Here is a 15846-nt window from a genome sequence, read left to right on the forward strand (position 1 = left end):
CGTGCTGAGCCATAGGAAAATGGGTCAAACATAGCAAACCCTTCCTTCACCACTGCCGCCCCCAGTTAGGGACCACACCCAAACTTAGAGACAAGACGAACTTGGTGGAATAAGAGCCGGAGTCCCTGAATGTGAAGATGCTGGCCAGGTGGGGAAGTGTAGGGGCTCTGCTGGTGAGCTCTACCTCTTCCACAAAACAGGGATGCCCCATCAGAGGGCACAAGGGAGCTGAAACCACCCATCCCAGCCAGACACCCACAGCACTGGGCTCGCTCCAGCCCATGCTTCCCCCAGCCAGCTCTCTGGGGCCTCAGCTCCAAGTGAGAGTTGATCCGAGTTCTCTGAACAGCCAGAGGGCAGGGCTGGGACACTGGGGACACCAGTGGGTGTCTTCTCCCCTCTGTCCCACTCACCCTGCCCTCTTTAGCCACTCAGGGCCTCCCTTCCCTGCTCTGTAAAGAAGTTTCATCAACCACGGCAGGTACTTTCATTTTATTCTACACTGATCCCCGCCGCTTGTCCCCTTGACTCATAGTGGAATCTGTGGGTGGCCTTAGCCCTGGAAATGATGGTCATAATTCTCACCTTACCATGTCATTGTGAGGGTCCCTTGAGATGGGTCTGGTGCAGTGGCAGACCACCAGATATTCCAGAGATACTCAGTAAATGACCCATTCCCATATTCTTCTCTGAGTCAGTGTTGGCTAACTTGAGACTTCACATGTGCTGTTAAACCCAAACTGAAGACTCCGGATTGTGGTATATTGTTTTGTTTTATTTGTGTATATGGATGTTTTTCCTGAATGTATGTCTGTGCACCATGTTCATGCCTGGAGCCTTTGGAGGCCAGAAGAGGGCATTGGATCCCTTGGAATTAGAGTCACAGACAGTTGTGGGCCTCCCTGTGGGGATGGAACCTGGGCCCTCTTGTCTGGAACTTGCCCTGTAGACCAGGCTGGCCTTGAACTGCTTCTTTGGCATACACCACTGCAACCAATGTGAAGATTCAGTCTTTTGTGTTGTGTTTTGTTTTTCTTGTTTTCTGAGATAGGGTTTCTCTGCGTGGTCCTAGTTGTCCTGGAACTTACTCTGTAGACCAGGCTGGCCTCGAACTCAGAGATCCGCCTACCTCTGCCTCCAGAGAGCTGGGATTAAAGGTGTGTGCTAGAGAGATGGCTCAGAGGTTAAGAGCACTGGCTGCTCTTCCAGAGGACCTGAGTTCAATTCCCAGCAACCACATGGTGGCTCACAACCATCTGTAATGAGATCTGGTGCCTTCTTCTGGCCTGCAGGGATACATGCAGGCGGAACACTGTATACATAATAAATAAATAAATCTAAAAATAAATAAATAAATAAATAAAAATAAAGGTGTGTGCCACCATCACCAACAACAACAACAACCGGGCTCAACTTAGTCTTAAATGCTCTACCAATGTCATCAAAGAAGCCTGAGTTCCAACCTCCAAACTGCACTTTGTCCTCCAGCCCCTGAAAAGTGAGAGAAGAGCGTGGTTGGCCCAGCTCAGCCTCTGGAGGCCCAGTGAGATAGCCCTCAGGGAACTTGGCTTTGATCTCACTGGGTGGGCACACGGCAGCTGCTGGAGCTGAGTTAACTTGCTGAGAACTCTTTCTCTGAGCTAGTAGGTTGGGATGTTATTCTTCCATGGCGATATGCTTGGGTCGCATCGGGCTTAGTGGCTTCCTCTGGCACCAAGAAGGAAGAACGGAAATTTAAGCAGGATGCTGGCAAAGAACATTCTCCGGTTCATGCTTGTGCCCCACCCTCCCCCTAGGAAAGCCCTTAGTGTCTTCTTCCTCTGCAGAGACCCTGCCAGTCTCTGACGTCATTCTTTTGTTGTTGGTTTGGTTTGGTTTTTTTGAGACAGGGTTTCTCTGTGTAGTTTTGGTGCCTGTCCTGGATCTCGCTCTGTAGACCAGGCTGGCTGTGAACTCACAGAGATCTGTCTGGCTCTTCCTCCCGAGTGCTGGGATTAAAGGTGTACACCACCACCACCCGGCTCTGACACCATTCTTATTCTTGTCCCCTTGTGATTACACAGAGGGAGTTGGCCACTTTACATGATCTGATGCCACCCTCCACCCAGCCTCTGCTGCCAAAGGGAGACCCCTTAATGGTGATGAAGAGCCCTGAATGAGCAAGGCTTTCTCCAAAGGAAAACACAGGCCTGGACATGCCAGATTCCTAGCAACGCCTTAGTACAGAGTCAAAGGGATCCTGGGTTTTCAGAGTCCTGCACACACACACACACACACACACACACACACACACACACACACACACACACACACACACACTGCTGGGCAGAGAAAGCCTTGATCTGGGGAGCTGGGTCAGAAGGAAGAAGTAGAGGACATGAGGATCTGACTGCAAGTCCCATAATCCCCTCCTGCCCAGGGCACCTGCACAGTGGCCTTTCTGGAGCCTAGCCAGCCAGCCTAGAGCTGAGCGCCTCCCCTCACCACCCTCACGGAGCTGTTAGTGAGTAGAGGGGTGAGTGAGGGGGGGGGGTTCTCTGCTGAACTCCTCATATCCTGTATTTGGTTTCCCTACAGATGCTCCAGTGGCTTTGACCGCTACCGCCAGGAGTGGTTGGCCTACGGCTGTGCCCAGGAGGTGAGAAGTGTGAGTGATCTGCTATAGTCCCTGGTTGAAGAAGGGATGCTGCCAGAGGACTGCCCTTGATAACGCTTCTCAAGGTGGCCTTGGCTTGTGACGGCCTCATCCTCTCCTTCATCCCAGATAGGTTTTTCTGTTCTGCTCTGAGCCACTGTGGAGGATTTTCCAGGGCTCGTTGAATCCTTGAGTCTAGTTCTGCTGGTGATGTGGCCTTGAGCAGGCAGCCCTTGGGAACTCTGTTATGTCTAGAAGGGGGGTGTTGGGTCTGGCCTTAGCCACGGCTGACTCCTCTGGGCCACTGTACTCCTTGAAATGTTAATGAAGCTCTATCCCTCCTGATTTTGAGGGAGGTGGTCATTCTGAGAGTGAGGGGGGTTGTTTCAGGCAACTCCTACTTAGAATCCCATCCAGGTCCCTTCTCCAGAACACTCTAGACCAGTGATTCTCAACCTTCCTAGTGCTGAGACCCTTTAATACAGTTCCTTGTGTTGTGGTGACCCCCAACCATAAAATTATTTCGTTGCTACTTCATAACTGTAATTTTACTACTGTTATGAATCGTCATGTGAATATTTTTGGAGATAGAGGTTTAAAAAGGGGGGAGCCGGGCGGTGGTGGCGCACGCCTTTAATCCCAGCACTCGGGAGGCAGAGCCAGGCGGATCTCTGTGAGTTCGAGGCCAGCCTGGACTACCAAGTGAGTTCCAGGAAAGGCGCAAAGCTACACAGAGAAACCCTGTCTCGAAAAACTGAAAAAAAAAAAGGGGGGGGAATAAAAATTAAAATGAAATAAAATAAAATAAAAAATGAGGGGTCGCGATCCACAGGTTGAGAACCACTGCTTTAGTCTGTAGAGCATCTTCTCACATGTGCAAGAAGAGGCGATCTCACCCAGGCTCCAATCCTTTCCCACCTCCTCTCAGATAGGGCCTCCCTTTGTAATCTAGGCTAACCTCGAACTCACGCAGCTTCCTGGTCTCACTTCATTATGTACTGCTCCATACTTGCATTTATTTAACATGACCCAAAAAGCTGGGGACCAGGGCCCTCGCTGGCCAGAGGGGAAACTGAGGTACAGATATGTTTAAAGACTTGGCCTGACATTCACCACCGCAAGGAGCCAGGCTCAGTGTTTAAACACGAGCCAGCCCTTCAGGCTTCCCGGCTATGTTCTCATCTTTCTCTGCTCTTAGGAAAAAAATAATTGGGGCAGCAAAATGGCTCAGAGAGTCGAGGGGCCTGCTGCTAAGCCTCAGACCTGAGTTCAGTTCCTGGACCCCACGTGATAGAAGGCAAGAACGGACTCCTGCAGTTTGTTCTCTGACTTCTGCTTGCTGTGGCGATCACACACTTTAAATAGATAACACACACACACACACTAAATAGATAAATGGCGGGGGAGGGGGGTTGGGGGGAGCCAGCCACATCTGACATTGGCTGTTAGTGACTGTTAAGATATTATTTATTTATTTTGTTTTGATTTTTTTTTTCTTAAGACAAGGTCTATGTAGTCCTGGCTGTCCTGGAATTCACCATTTAGACCAGGATATCCCCAAACTCTCAGAGATCCCTTTGCCTCTGCTTCTAAGTGTTGGCATTAAAGGAGAGCACCCAGCCAGTGACTGTTAAGATTTTATCTGTTTATTTTATTTAAGATTGACATCTCAGCCCCCTCCTTAGGGAGTGATTTGAAGTTGCTGACAGATAAATTATCCTGTAATATAGGACACTTTCAAGATAAAGTAGAAGTTTCCATCTTCATTATTTTCTGAGGCAGGTTCTCACTCTGATGACCAGGCTGGTCTTGACATCCCCATCCCCCCTGCTCCACCTCCCAAGTAGTTGAGGGCAAGTGTAAGGTTTGAGTGCATTCAAGGCTGGCCGTGTCCGGAAGCAGCACTGGGGTCTCTTGCAGGCAGAGGGCAGGACATGTGAGGACTTCCAGGATGAGGGCCACTACTCAGCCTCCCCCGACAGCTCCTTCGGCCCCTTTGATGGTGACCGCACCACCTCTTCCTCCCTCTTCATCGACAGTCTCACCACCGAAGGTAAGACATGAGTCCTGGGGCAGAGAGGATCCCCAGGAAGAGCCTGCCCATCCCTGACAGGGACCATCTCACAGGACAGGGATTGCCCTGGTCTTTCACTGACCATGCACTGAGATTCAGAAAGCTTAGCTGTCTTGGTGGTGAGATGCAGAAGCCGATACAGAAGGAGAAGCTCTGACTACTGGGAAGACTGACCGTGGGACCGTGAGATGGAGGTCTCCTCAGAGACGGGGAAATGGATGTTAGAGCACCCTATCTTAATATTAATCTTGCAGAGCCCATGAGTCTATTTATACTGTAGAACAATAACTCTGCCTGGGAGTCAGTGGTGAGAGACAATTGATTTTTTTTCCCCATAACCTACCTTTATTTTTTTTTCCTTCTTCGGTACTATTGAGCTCAGGGCCTTGCACGATGCTAAGCAAACACTTTACTACTACACTACATGCCCAGCCCTCTTGTTTTACTTATTTTACTGAGACAAGGTATATTAGTTACTTTGCTATTGCTGTGATCAAACAGTGTGACCAAGGCAATTTATAAAAGAAAGAGTTTAATTGGACTTATGGTTCCAGAGGGTTAGAGTCCACGATGGTGGAGCAAAGGCATGGAGACAGGAACAGCTGAGAGCTCACATCTCAAACCACAAACAGGAGGCAGAGAGAACACACTGGGAATGGCGTGAGTCTTTTGAAACCTCAGAGGCTGCCCCCAGGGCCACACCTCCTCCAGCAAGGCCACACCTCCTAATCCTTCCCATACAGTTCCACCAACTAGGGACAAGTATTCAAACATATGAGTCTATGGGGTGGGGGGCATTCTCATTCAAATCGCCACACAGGGTCTCACTCCCCCAACCTGATCTTGAACTTAGGAGCAATCCTCCTGTCTCAACCTTCCAAGTTCTGGAATCACAGATGTGAGCCACTATGTTCAAGCTTTTTTGAGTCAAGGTCTCATGTAGCTCAGGCTGGCTGGAACTCACTGTATAGTCAAGGATGACCTTGAACTCCTGATCCTCCTGCCTCAACCTCTCAAGTGCTGGGAATTTTTTTGGGGGGGGCAGGAGAAAGGGTGAGACAGAGTCTCTTTCTACATACCCACGGCTGTCCTGGAACTCTCTCTGTAGACCAGGCTGGCCTCAAACTCACAGAGATCCTCCTGCCTCTGCCTCCCTCATGCTGGGATTAAAGGCATTTGCTACAATGCCTCTCTTACTTTTACTTCTGACTCAGTCTTCCTTCTTGGGTTGGTGCCCATCTACTTCCTACTAAGGCCCGACTGTCCGCAGGGTTCCTTTGCTGCCTCGAAGCCTGGGGATCTTAATTGAAGTTGCCAGAGATCAGGATACCTGGAACATCGTGTGAGTGTCGATGACAGTCCCTGCGGCCTCCAGTCCTAAGGGCTTTGAGTCTTTTCTTTTCCTCAGACCCTTTTAGGATTTAGTCCTCGACCTGATCCTTTTCCCTTAGGAAGGCTGAAAGGCTTGTGAGATATTTATAGCGTCCCTGGAGAGGAGGGAAGGGGAAAAGAAAAGGCTAGCATCTGAAAATACAATGCAGTCTTACTTGATAGTAAGAGGCTTATAAGAGGCCAAATCAGCCACTCAGGGCTGCATGAGATCCCCTGACCTTCTAAACACCTAGACTAGAGAGACAGCTACCTCAGACCTGACAGGAAGAAAATGAGCCACCAATGGAAAGACATCATGGGGGCACTAGCCATGTGCCAGGAGGATACACAGTCACACATTAGCACCCTATCTCCACAGTCCTGGGTAGTGATATTATTGCACCCCCATTTTGTAGAGGAGACACTACGACTCAGAGAGGTGAATGTCTTGCCTAGGGTCACACAGACAGGAAGACATGGAGACATGGTCTCACTGGACTCCAAGAATTCTAGACTTCCCCTGCCTTCCTCTGTGCTGTGAGAGGCAAAAGCAGGTCTGTACGAATCCAGGACACAGGAAAACAGCAAAGGGTAAACATAATTCTGAAAGCTGGCCTTACTTGTGCAGCCAGGAATGACAAGGTGTCCAGACTGTGACATAGGACCAGAGCACACATTGCTGCCTCAGAATTCGATGAGACTCAGTAAGGATGGAGCACACGGGAAACTTGTTCTCAGAGCATTAGTATCCCAGGGCAGTATGCTCTGAGATACTATCCCAGGGCAGGAGTGACCTCCATTTACCTTCCAGTGTCAACCTCCAGGATCATAGGAATGGGGTGTCGCTAATGCATGGCTCTCAACCCTCCTCCCATAGTCAATCCCCCCAAAGCTGTCAGGTCTCTTTATCAACGGCTCATTCTCCTCCAGTCAAGTCTGAGGTCTGCTGGTGCTCTCTAGTCCTCTAGGTGATGTTCAGAACAATCCTAATAAGCTAATGAATCACCCTCAGCTTAACCTATGTGTAGGGGTCCTGTCTGCTCCTGCACTGGGCTCAGAGCAAGCCCATCCACTCAGAGGGCAGCTGTGTGGTAGAGCAGCAGCACCAGGAAGTGGAAGTTCAGCTGCATGGACCCCAAGACACAAGATCTAGGGGCTGAGTGCAAATCCTGCTTGTACTCACAGCCCCGCTCAGGGCTGATTCTCTCATGGGTTCTCTCAGTACAGAGGCAGTGAGTGAGGTATGCCAGTGGCATCACCTGAGTGAGGTATGCCTGCAGCATCACCTGAGTGAGGTATGCCTGCGGCATCACCTGCACGCATCTCCTGCCTGCCTGTGTGCTGTGTAATAGTTCCTCACAGAAACATTCAATAAAATGAGGATGTTTATGGCTCTGGGTCCTTTCTGTGCCAGAGGACATGGCAAACATTGTCAAGTTACATCCATAAGAAATGAACTTTGGGGCCGGACCGTGGTGGCATATGCCTTTAATCCCAGCACTTGGGAGGCAAAGGCAGATAGATGGATGTTTGTGAGTTCGAGGCCAGCCTGGTCCACACAGTGAGTTCCAGGACAGTCAGAGCTGTTATACAGAGAAACCCTATCTTGAAAACCAAAATAAAACAAACAAACAAAAAGAAATGAACTTTGGGGTTGGGGATGTGGCTCAGTGGTAGAGCACTTGCCTACCAGGCACGAGGTCCTGAACTTAACTCCAAGAACTGCCAAAAAGACAAGAGGAACTTCACGAACATTCCCCTCAGTGATCCCAGCCTCTCAAGGTATGAGTGACAGGGGTTGGTCACTCTCCCATCTGTGCAGTGACATGCCACCTTCATCACTAGTAGAGGCATGCATGGGATAGTTGACCTGATGCTGTCTTTCTTGGAGTACAGTCTAATCCTAGGAGATGTTGTAAAGTGACAGATGTGGGACTGCAGCAGCGAGCCTGCCTGGACAGGACAGAGACAGAACACAGGGATTTGGAGGCCTGGGGCCTGGATTTAAGTGTTCACATATAGTCAAAAGCCCCTCACTCCAGTGGACAGATCACCTCTGAATAGTGAGTAACTGTGAGAAAGCCTGTGAGTTTACTGAGGGTGGAAGACTCACACCAGGCATCACTGTGGCATCTGAGGGCTCGGCTTAGCAGCTAGAACTAACAACCGGCTAGATGAGTGGTTATTCCAGAAGCATCACCTGCCTATCTGCCTCTGAGTGTGTTTGCCAGACAATCCAGCCCATTCATTAGTCGGCCAACTGCATCTTGGCCTCGTGCCTAAGAACAACTGTAGTGTCTGCGCTTATCAGTTTAATAGCTGATGCATCCTCTTTCCTTTGAGTAGAGGGCCACCTCATACTTGCCAGAGCCCTGGCAAGATGGCCTCTGGGACCCAGTCCCGGTGAGCAGGAGACGCTGCCTTGGGCAGTGTGGCCACCTTTGGTGGCTCTGTAGGACAGACTGGAACAGTCACTGGTGTCCATTGGTCTGCCAGGATAGGTGTGGACTTGACTGTAGTTGAAAGGACTCAAAGGGATGCTGAGATGAAGTCGGGGGGGATGGGGTGGCATGGAGTTTACTAGAAGAACTATTAATGCTATGGACAGACAGACAACAGCATGATGGGAGCTCTGAAGAGAGGAATCGGGGCCCACATGACTGAAGTTCAAGTCTCTCCTTACACCTTCCTTGAGGATGGGAGTGGTTTCACTGCACAAGACTGCAGCCAGGCTCTCAGGAAGGAGCCAGGGAAAGGGCAGAGAGCGGGTGTGGGGCCATCAATACACAGAGTGTCTCAGCAGAGTGCCTGTCTGTGTCTGTGAGAGAGGAAGGGCTACTGCAGGCATTGGGGGCTGAGCAGCACTGGATTCTTCTAACATACATTCTTGGGGCTGGAGAGATGTCTCAGTGGGGAAGAGCATTAGCTGCTCCTCCAGAGGACCTGCATTTGATTTCCAGCACCCACACACGGTGGCTCACAACCATCTGCAACTCGAGTTTTCCAAGGGATCCAGTGTCCTCTTCTGATCTCCTTGGTAACCAGGAATGCACATGGTGCACAGACACATGCAGGCAAAACACCCATACGCATTTAAAAAAAAGTTTAACATTACATTCTTCAAGTAATTGGTTTGTCTATATTCCCAGTCAAGCTAATTTATCAATGATATAGTTAAGGCTACTTCGATCAGGTTTTTTTTTTTTTTGTTTTAATTTTTTCCTGTGTTTTGTTTCTTGAGATAAGGTCTTGCTATACTATGTAGCCCAGGCTGGTCTTGAATTGGGGATGATCCAGCCTCAGCCTCAAGCCACGCACAAGTCTTCGGTCAGTTTTTGTTAACCAATTATATTCAACTTGCAATTAAAAATTAGGTTCAGCCGGGCGGTGGTGGCGCACGCCTTTAATCCCAGCACTCGGGAGGCAGAGCCAGGCGGATCTCTGTAAGTTCGAGGCCAGCCTGGTCTCCAAAGCTAGTTCCAGGAAAGGCACAAAGCTACACAGAGAAACCCTGTCTCGAAAAACCAAAAAAAAAAAAAAAAAAAAAAAAAATTAGGTTCAAAATTGCATTTAAGTATCCTTATTGAAGTCCTAGAAGTATATTTATGAATCTGTGACTCTTTTCAATTTGTAGGAATTAGCTTTTTAATTTTTTATTTAAAAATTATTATTTTTAATTATGTGTGTGTGCGTATGCTCAGGAGCGCCCTAGGAGGCCAGAGGTATCAGATCCTCCTGGGATAGAGTTCCAGGAAGTTGTGAGCTGTCCAACATGGGTGCTAGGAATCAAATTCAGGTCCTCTGCTAGTCTGTTCTCTTAATCACTGAGCCATCTCTCCAGCCCTATAAACATCTTTTTTTTTTTTTTTTTTTTTTGGTTTTTCGAGACAGGGTTTCTCTGTGTAGCTTTGTGCCTCTCCTGGAACTCACTTGGTAGCCCAGGCTGGCCTCGAACTCACAGAGATCCGCCTGGCTCTGCCTCCCGAGTGCTGGGATTAAAGGCGTGCGCCACCACCGCCCGGCATCTTTTTTTTTTTTTTTAAGATTTGTTTATTTATTATGTGTACAGTGCTCTGTCTGTATGTGTCCCTGTGGGCCAGAAGAGGGCATGGGATCTCATTATAGATGGTTGTGAGCCACCATGAGGTTGCTGGGAATTGAACTCAGGACCTCTGGAAGAGCAGTCAGTGTTCTTAACCTCTGAGCCATCTCCCCAGCTCCCCCTATAAACATCTAAAAATTACAATTAGTGTGTGTGCATGATGTGTGCAGGAGCACACGTCACAGCGCATATGTGGAGGTCAGAGGAATCAAACCCGGGTCACTGGACTTGTGCGGCAAGCACCCCTGCCTCTGAGCCATCTCACTGACCCAAGGGATTGGCTTTTTTTTTTCTTTTTCTTTTTCTTTTCTTTTTTTTTTTTTTTGGTTTTTCGAGACAGGGTTTCTCTGTGTAGCTTTGCGCCTTTCCTGGAACTCACTTTGGAGACCAGGCTGGCCTCGAACTCACAGAGATCCGCCTGGCTCTGCCTCCCGAGTGCTGGGATTAAAGGCGTGCGCCACCACCACCCGGCTGGGATTGACTTTTTATATTTACAGTTTAAAATCATTAGTAATTGAAGGATAATTGTTGGGGTTTCAAAGTAAAATCTGCAGAAGCAGGTATAGTCGATGATGTCTTGTTTCTTTTTTTTTTTTTTTTTTTTTTTTTTTGGTTTTTCGAGACAGGGTTTCTCTGTGCAGCTTTGCGCCTTTCCTGGGACTCACTTGGTAGCCCAGGCTGGCCTCGAACTCACAGAGATCCGCCTGGCTCTGCCTCCCGAGTGCTGGGATTAAAGGCGTGCGCCACCACCGCCCGGCTGATGTCTTGTTTCTTGTTCTGCTCCTCCAGCTTATTTCCTCTTCCCCCCACAAAGAACAAGTTTTTAAAATTTTTTAAAAGTTTTTTTTTTTTTAGGTATGTGTTTTCCCAGCATGTACGGCTTCGTACCACATGCATGCAGTGCTCACAGAGGCCAAAAAAGGGTGTGAGATCCTCTGGAACTGTGAGCTGCCACGTGGGTGCTGGGAGCCGAACTTGGGTCCTCTGGAGGAACAGCAAGCACTCTTAACCCCTGAGCCATCTCTCCAGCCCCCAACTTAAATTTTTTTAGTATAGTTTTCTTCCATTATCTCCATTTTGACACTTGAAGACCCTGAGAGCACAGGCAGTAGATGTGGAAGCCTTGGGGACCCCAGTGCTGCAGACAAGCAGATGCCAAGGCCAGTGAGGCCCAGAAAACACAACCAACTGTCCCCTGAGAAGGGGCAGTACCGGGACCAGTGAGAGGCAAGCAGAGCAGTCAGCTTGGGTGAGAACTTAAAGGAGGCTCCAAAGAACCCAAAAATAATTATTTGAGATAAATAGTTCAATGTAGTATTGATAAAGATCAAAATTAAATCTAAAGATTCTACAATGTACCAAAGGCCAAAGTTTTCAGCAGAGGATGGCACTCCCAGGTCAGCTCTTCAGTTTTCCGTGGTGAGACACCGGAGGAGGAAGTCAGAGGGGAGGTTTGGGGAGGGGCACGGAGGAAGTGACAGTATGCACAGCTGAGCAGATGTGTGGAAGGCCAGGGGGTCTGAAGCAGCTTCTCCAGCTACTCTTTTTTTTTTTTAAGAGTGTGTTTTTATTTATTATGTATACAGAAGAGGGCGCCAGATCTCATTACAGATTGTGAGCCACCATGTGGGTGCTGGGAATTGAACTCAGGACCTCTGGAATAACAGTTGGTGCTCTTAGTCTCTGAGCCATCTCTCCAGCCCCTCCAGCTACTCTCTTTCCAGCAGCTTCCACCACAGTGTGGAGCTATGACACTTAAAAGACTACTCGGGCCTCAACCCCCGTGAACAAACGTGGGACCCACTAGGAGTCTCAAGCAGCCTGGATGTTGGAGGTATGGCAGGGAAGAGGGATGAACTCCTGTAAATTGTGGTGCAGTTGAGACTCTGTCAAGTTGAGTTGATTAACCGAGAAAGCGGCGGTGTACACCTTGAGGTGTAGAGAGAATGTTGAAATTGCTGCAGGCCCTGGGGTCCGCAAACAAACCAGGGGACCACCGTAAGCCTTCCACAGCATCCGGCCGCCCCTTAGAAGGCCAGGCAAGATTTCTGTACAGCGTTCCAACCAGTGGCCTGGCCCCTTTCATCTCCCCCGCCCTGTAGTACGCACAGCTGGCAGATTCTTTGACTCTGGCTCTCACAGTCTTTCCCACTTCCCAGCTTAGGATTCACTTCCTCCCTCTGGGAAACTTGTTGATTCCCCTGATCTGGGTGAGGCCTGCAGAGGCTTCATCATCTGAAGTTTATTTGTTTATAGTTTGGGGTTTTTTGTTTGTTTGTTTGTTTGTTTTGTGTGTGTGTGTGTGTGTGTGTGTGTGTGTGTGTGTGTGTGTGTGTGTGTGTGTGTGTGTGTTAGAGGCTAAATCCAGAGCTTCTCACGTGTCCCACGCTTGGCATGTGCTCAGTGACTGAGCTACAGCCTGGCATTGTGTGTGTTCAATTACCCGTATATTCCCTTCCCGATGTGGGTGGGGACCATGTCCATCCTTTATCTGTGGTCTCCCTCGCCCTGACCCCCGTGCCCAGCCCACAGTAAACACTCATATAATGTCTGTTGAATGAACGACACAAGACAGGAAAAGCTGGCTTGTCCCAATCCCCCCCATTGCACGGCCATACAGTTCTGAGCAGGACACCTCCCCTGTCTAAATGGAAAGTTTGGAAAGGACGCCTCCTGGAAGTTCCATCCAGACCCAGGGTGACAGATGTCTGAATGATTGCACTAATTTTGCTCTTTCTGCCCTCTTTGAAGATGACACCAAACTGAATCCCTACGCAGGAGGCGATGGTGAGTGCAGAACTGTCTGTCCCCCTTCACCAGATGGACGGCTGTGGGCCCACCTTGAGGAGTCCCAGCAGAGGGGGAGGGAGAAAAACAAAGCAACCAGGGTCCCAGGCCTCTGGCTGGACAGGAGGGCTGGGGTCGGAGGTCACAGACCCTAGGTTGATGAAGCATGTCTACTCTCAACACCCCTTGTCTCAGCCAGGAGCCTCCGGGGTCTACTGTCCTGAAAAGAATTTGAGGAAGTGGATGAACCAGTGCCACTTGGCAGGGGGACTTGGGACAGAGGGTCCTGCTTCCCTGTGAGCCTCAGCTGTATGGGGAAAGCAGTTTCCCTGTCAGTCAGTTTCCCTCCCGGGCAGAGTATGCAGATGTTGTCCACTGCAGGCCTGTAGGGGTACCAGAAGGTGGGCTACTGCCAGCCTCAGGGAGAAGGGTACCTACTTGCTGTATCCACTACAAGGATGGATGTGGGAATGCCTTTCCAGTCCTCCGTCGGGCTGGAGGGAGTCGAGCAGGAGAGGCTCCTTTTTTACAGCATCCTGGCATACCTCCCAGTGGAGATGACACCATTGTTCCCCTCCACGAGTTTGAGAGACTGGGTGTGTGGTGGGGGAGGAGCCAGGCTCCTCCAGCTCGTGCTACATGCTCATCCACCACAACCCTGAAGGTCAGATCACAGTGTCACAGCAAGCTAAGGGCTGATGGCCAACCACCAAGTCAGCAGAGCCTAGCCTGGGTGTGCCCTTTCAACGTCCCCACTTCATGGAAGGTTGAGGCCCTATCATCACTAGAGTGGCCTGGATAGTTTCTATCCTGGGTTTCTTCTATGTACACGGTGCCCGCAGAGGCAAATGGGGAGAGCAGGGATCCTGATGCAGTCAACATCCTATCCGAGTCCTCACACTCCACTGCCTCCCTTCCTACCCAAGAGCCATGTGAGAAGGAGGTTTCTGTTGCTGACATTCACATCTGTCTTTTTAGCTCATACCTCTACATTAGGTAGGGGAGGCAGCAAGTACCAACTACAGGTAATGTTAGGGAACCCGGCTTCTCGCCATCTGATACTGTCTGTGTGTCCTTAGGCAAATGGCATAACTTCTCTGTTTCCGTTACCTTAGCCATAAAAGAAAAGGTGAGCTTGGATGAGCCCTCTTATCCTTGGGATGTATTTCAAACGCCTGGGATGTTCTCTGACAGTGGTTTGTAGGTGCCTCCAGAGGCTCTAGTTCATCCCACTGAATTCAGGCGAAATGGGACCCCCACTTCACAGTGGACCCCTTTGTTCTTAAGAGCTGGATAGCAATCCTACCATCCAGCAGGTCTCAATCTGGCAACAGACAGAAGCAAGGATAACTATGGATATTTGCTATCAAAGCAATTAATACTAGTTCAGGACTTCCAAGATGCTGGGTGAGGTTCTCAGGACTTGGCATGAGCTCTCCATGGCACAGTGACCCCAGCTAGACAGCTGTTGTCCTTGTCCTACAAAGGTGATAACAGAGGCTAATTTGCCCAAAGTCACAGAGCTAATAAGTGGCATTTATTCTTGTTATTATTATTATTATTATTTAGATAGGTATCCTTACTGTATAGTACTGGCTGTCCTGGAAACCACTCTGTAGACCAGGCTGGCCATGAGATCTACCAGCCTCTGCCTCCTGAGTGCCGAGATCAAAGGCGTGCGCCACCACACCCAGGCTGGGTTCAAACGGGCTATGTAGGTGAGGATGTGACCTTGAACTCTCGATCCTCCTGCCTTCTCCCAAGTGCAGTTACAGGCCTTTGAGATCACACTCAGCGCTAAGATCCCAATTTTTTTAAAATTACATTTATTTTGTGTGTAGAGTCTGTGAACACCTGCTACCCTCCCTGTGGAGGTCAGGGGACAATTTGCAGGAGTCAGCTCCCTCCTTTCCACCATGTGGTTCTCAGGGATGGAACTCAAGCTATAAGGCTTGGCAGCAAACGCCTTTACCCACTGAGCCGTCTCGTTAGCACCAAGATCCCAAACTCTTAACTATCACGTGCCTTTTGTGACCAGGTATTTGATTTGTGAAAGCTTCCTTATAACTTCTTCTTCTTCTTCTTCTTCTTCTTCTTCTTCTTCTTCTTCTTCTTCTTCTTCTTCTTCTTCTTCTTCTTCTTTTTCTTCTTCTTCTTCTTCTTCTTCTTCTTCTTCTTTTTTGAGACAGGGTTTCTCTGTGTAGTTTTTGTGCCTGTCCTGGATCTCACTCTGTAGACCAGGCTGGTCTTGAACTCACAGAGATCCGCCTGGCTCTGCCTCTGGAGTGCTGCGATTAAAGGCGTGCACTACCGCCACCTGGCCCTTATAACTTCTTAAGAGCAACTTCTAAATGATTCTAGAAAATACCTTAAAGGTGCCAGAACATTCATGTAGTTAGAATCATCCCACCAACTCCCACCACACCTCTCTGTGGGTTTGAAAATGTGGGTGTTTGTCTTTGGGACCTTGTCAGAACCTGAGGCTCTGAGGCCCAGCTTTTTTTTTGCTCCCTGAAATCTTTCTCTGTTCTACCTGTATCTCCACAGGACTTCAGGATAACTTGTCCCCAAAGACCAAGGGTCCTCCTGTGCACCTGGGCACCATCGTGGGCATTGTGCTGGCTGTGCTCCTGGTAGCGGCCATCATCCTGGCTGGGATTTACATCAGCGGCCACCCCAACTCCAATGCTGCGCTCTTCTTCATCGAGGTCTGTAACACGAAATCTAGTAGGTCTTTTAATAAAAAAATCTGGGGCCAGATATTGGGTAAATGCTGACAGATCAGAGAGACGAAGGAACAAGCCTCAGCCACCACCTCTCACCTCACCAACTCCTCAGCCTGAAAAGACTTTTAGTTCCTGTCTCCTCATGCCTTAT

The 15846-nt window shown here is 49.3% G+C and overlaps 1 protein-coding gene across 3 annotated transcripts in view; it reads left to right on the top strand.

The window, feature by feature from the left end:
• The window catches only part of Plxdc1 (plexin domain containing 1), a 75314-nt gene that overhangs the window by 53317 nt on the left and 6151 nt on the right, over nt 1-15846 (top strand). For 2 of the 3 annotated variants that reach the window (XM_052757494.1, XM_052757496.1), the window contains 4 exons: nt 2578-2638; nt 4556-4688; nt 12934-12969; nt 15517-15677. In XM_052757494.1, the coding sequence (XP_052613454.1) occupies nt 2578-2638; nt 4556-4688; nt 12934-12969; nt 15517-15677 (391 nt within the window). The remainder of the gene's footprint in view (nt 1-2577; nt 2639-4555; nt 4689-12933; nt 12970-15516; nt 15678-15846) is intronic. The other variant, XM_052757495.1, reaches the window with a different exon arrangement.

Source organism: Peromyscus californicus, unplaced genomic scaffold (assembly GCF_007827085.1).
Source record: "Peromyscus californicus insignis strain IS unplaced genomic scaffold, ASM782708v3 Scaffold_3__1_contigs__length_106647218, whole genome shotgun sequence".
NCBI classification, from domain to species: domain Eukaryota; kingdom Metazoa; phylum Chordata; class Mammalia; order Rodentia; family Cricetidae; genus Peromyscus; species Peromyscus californicus.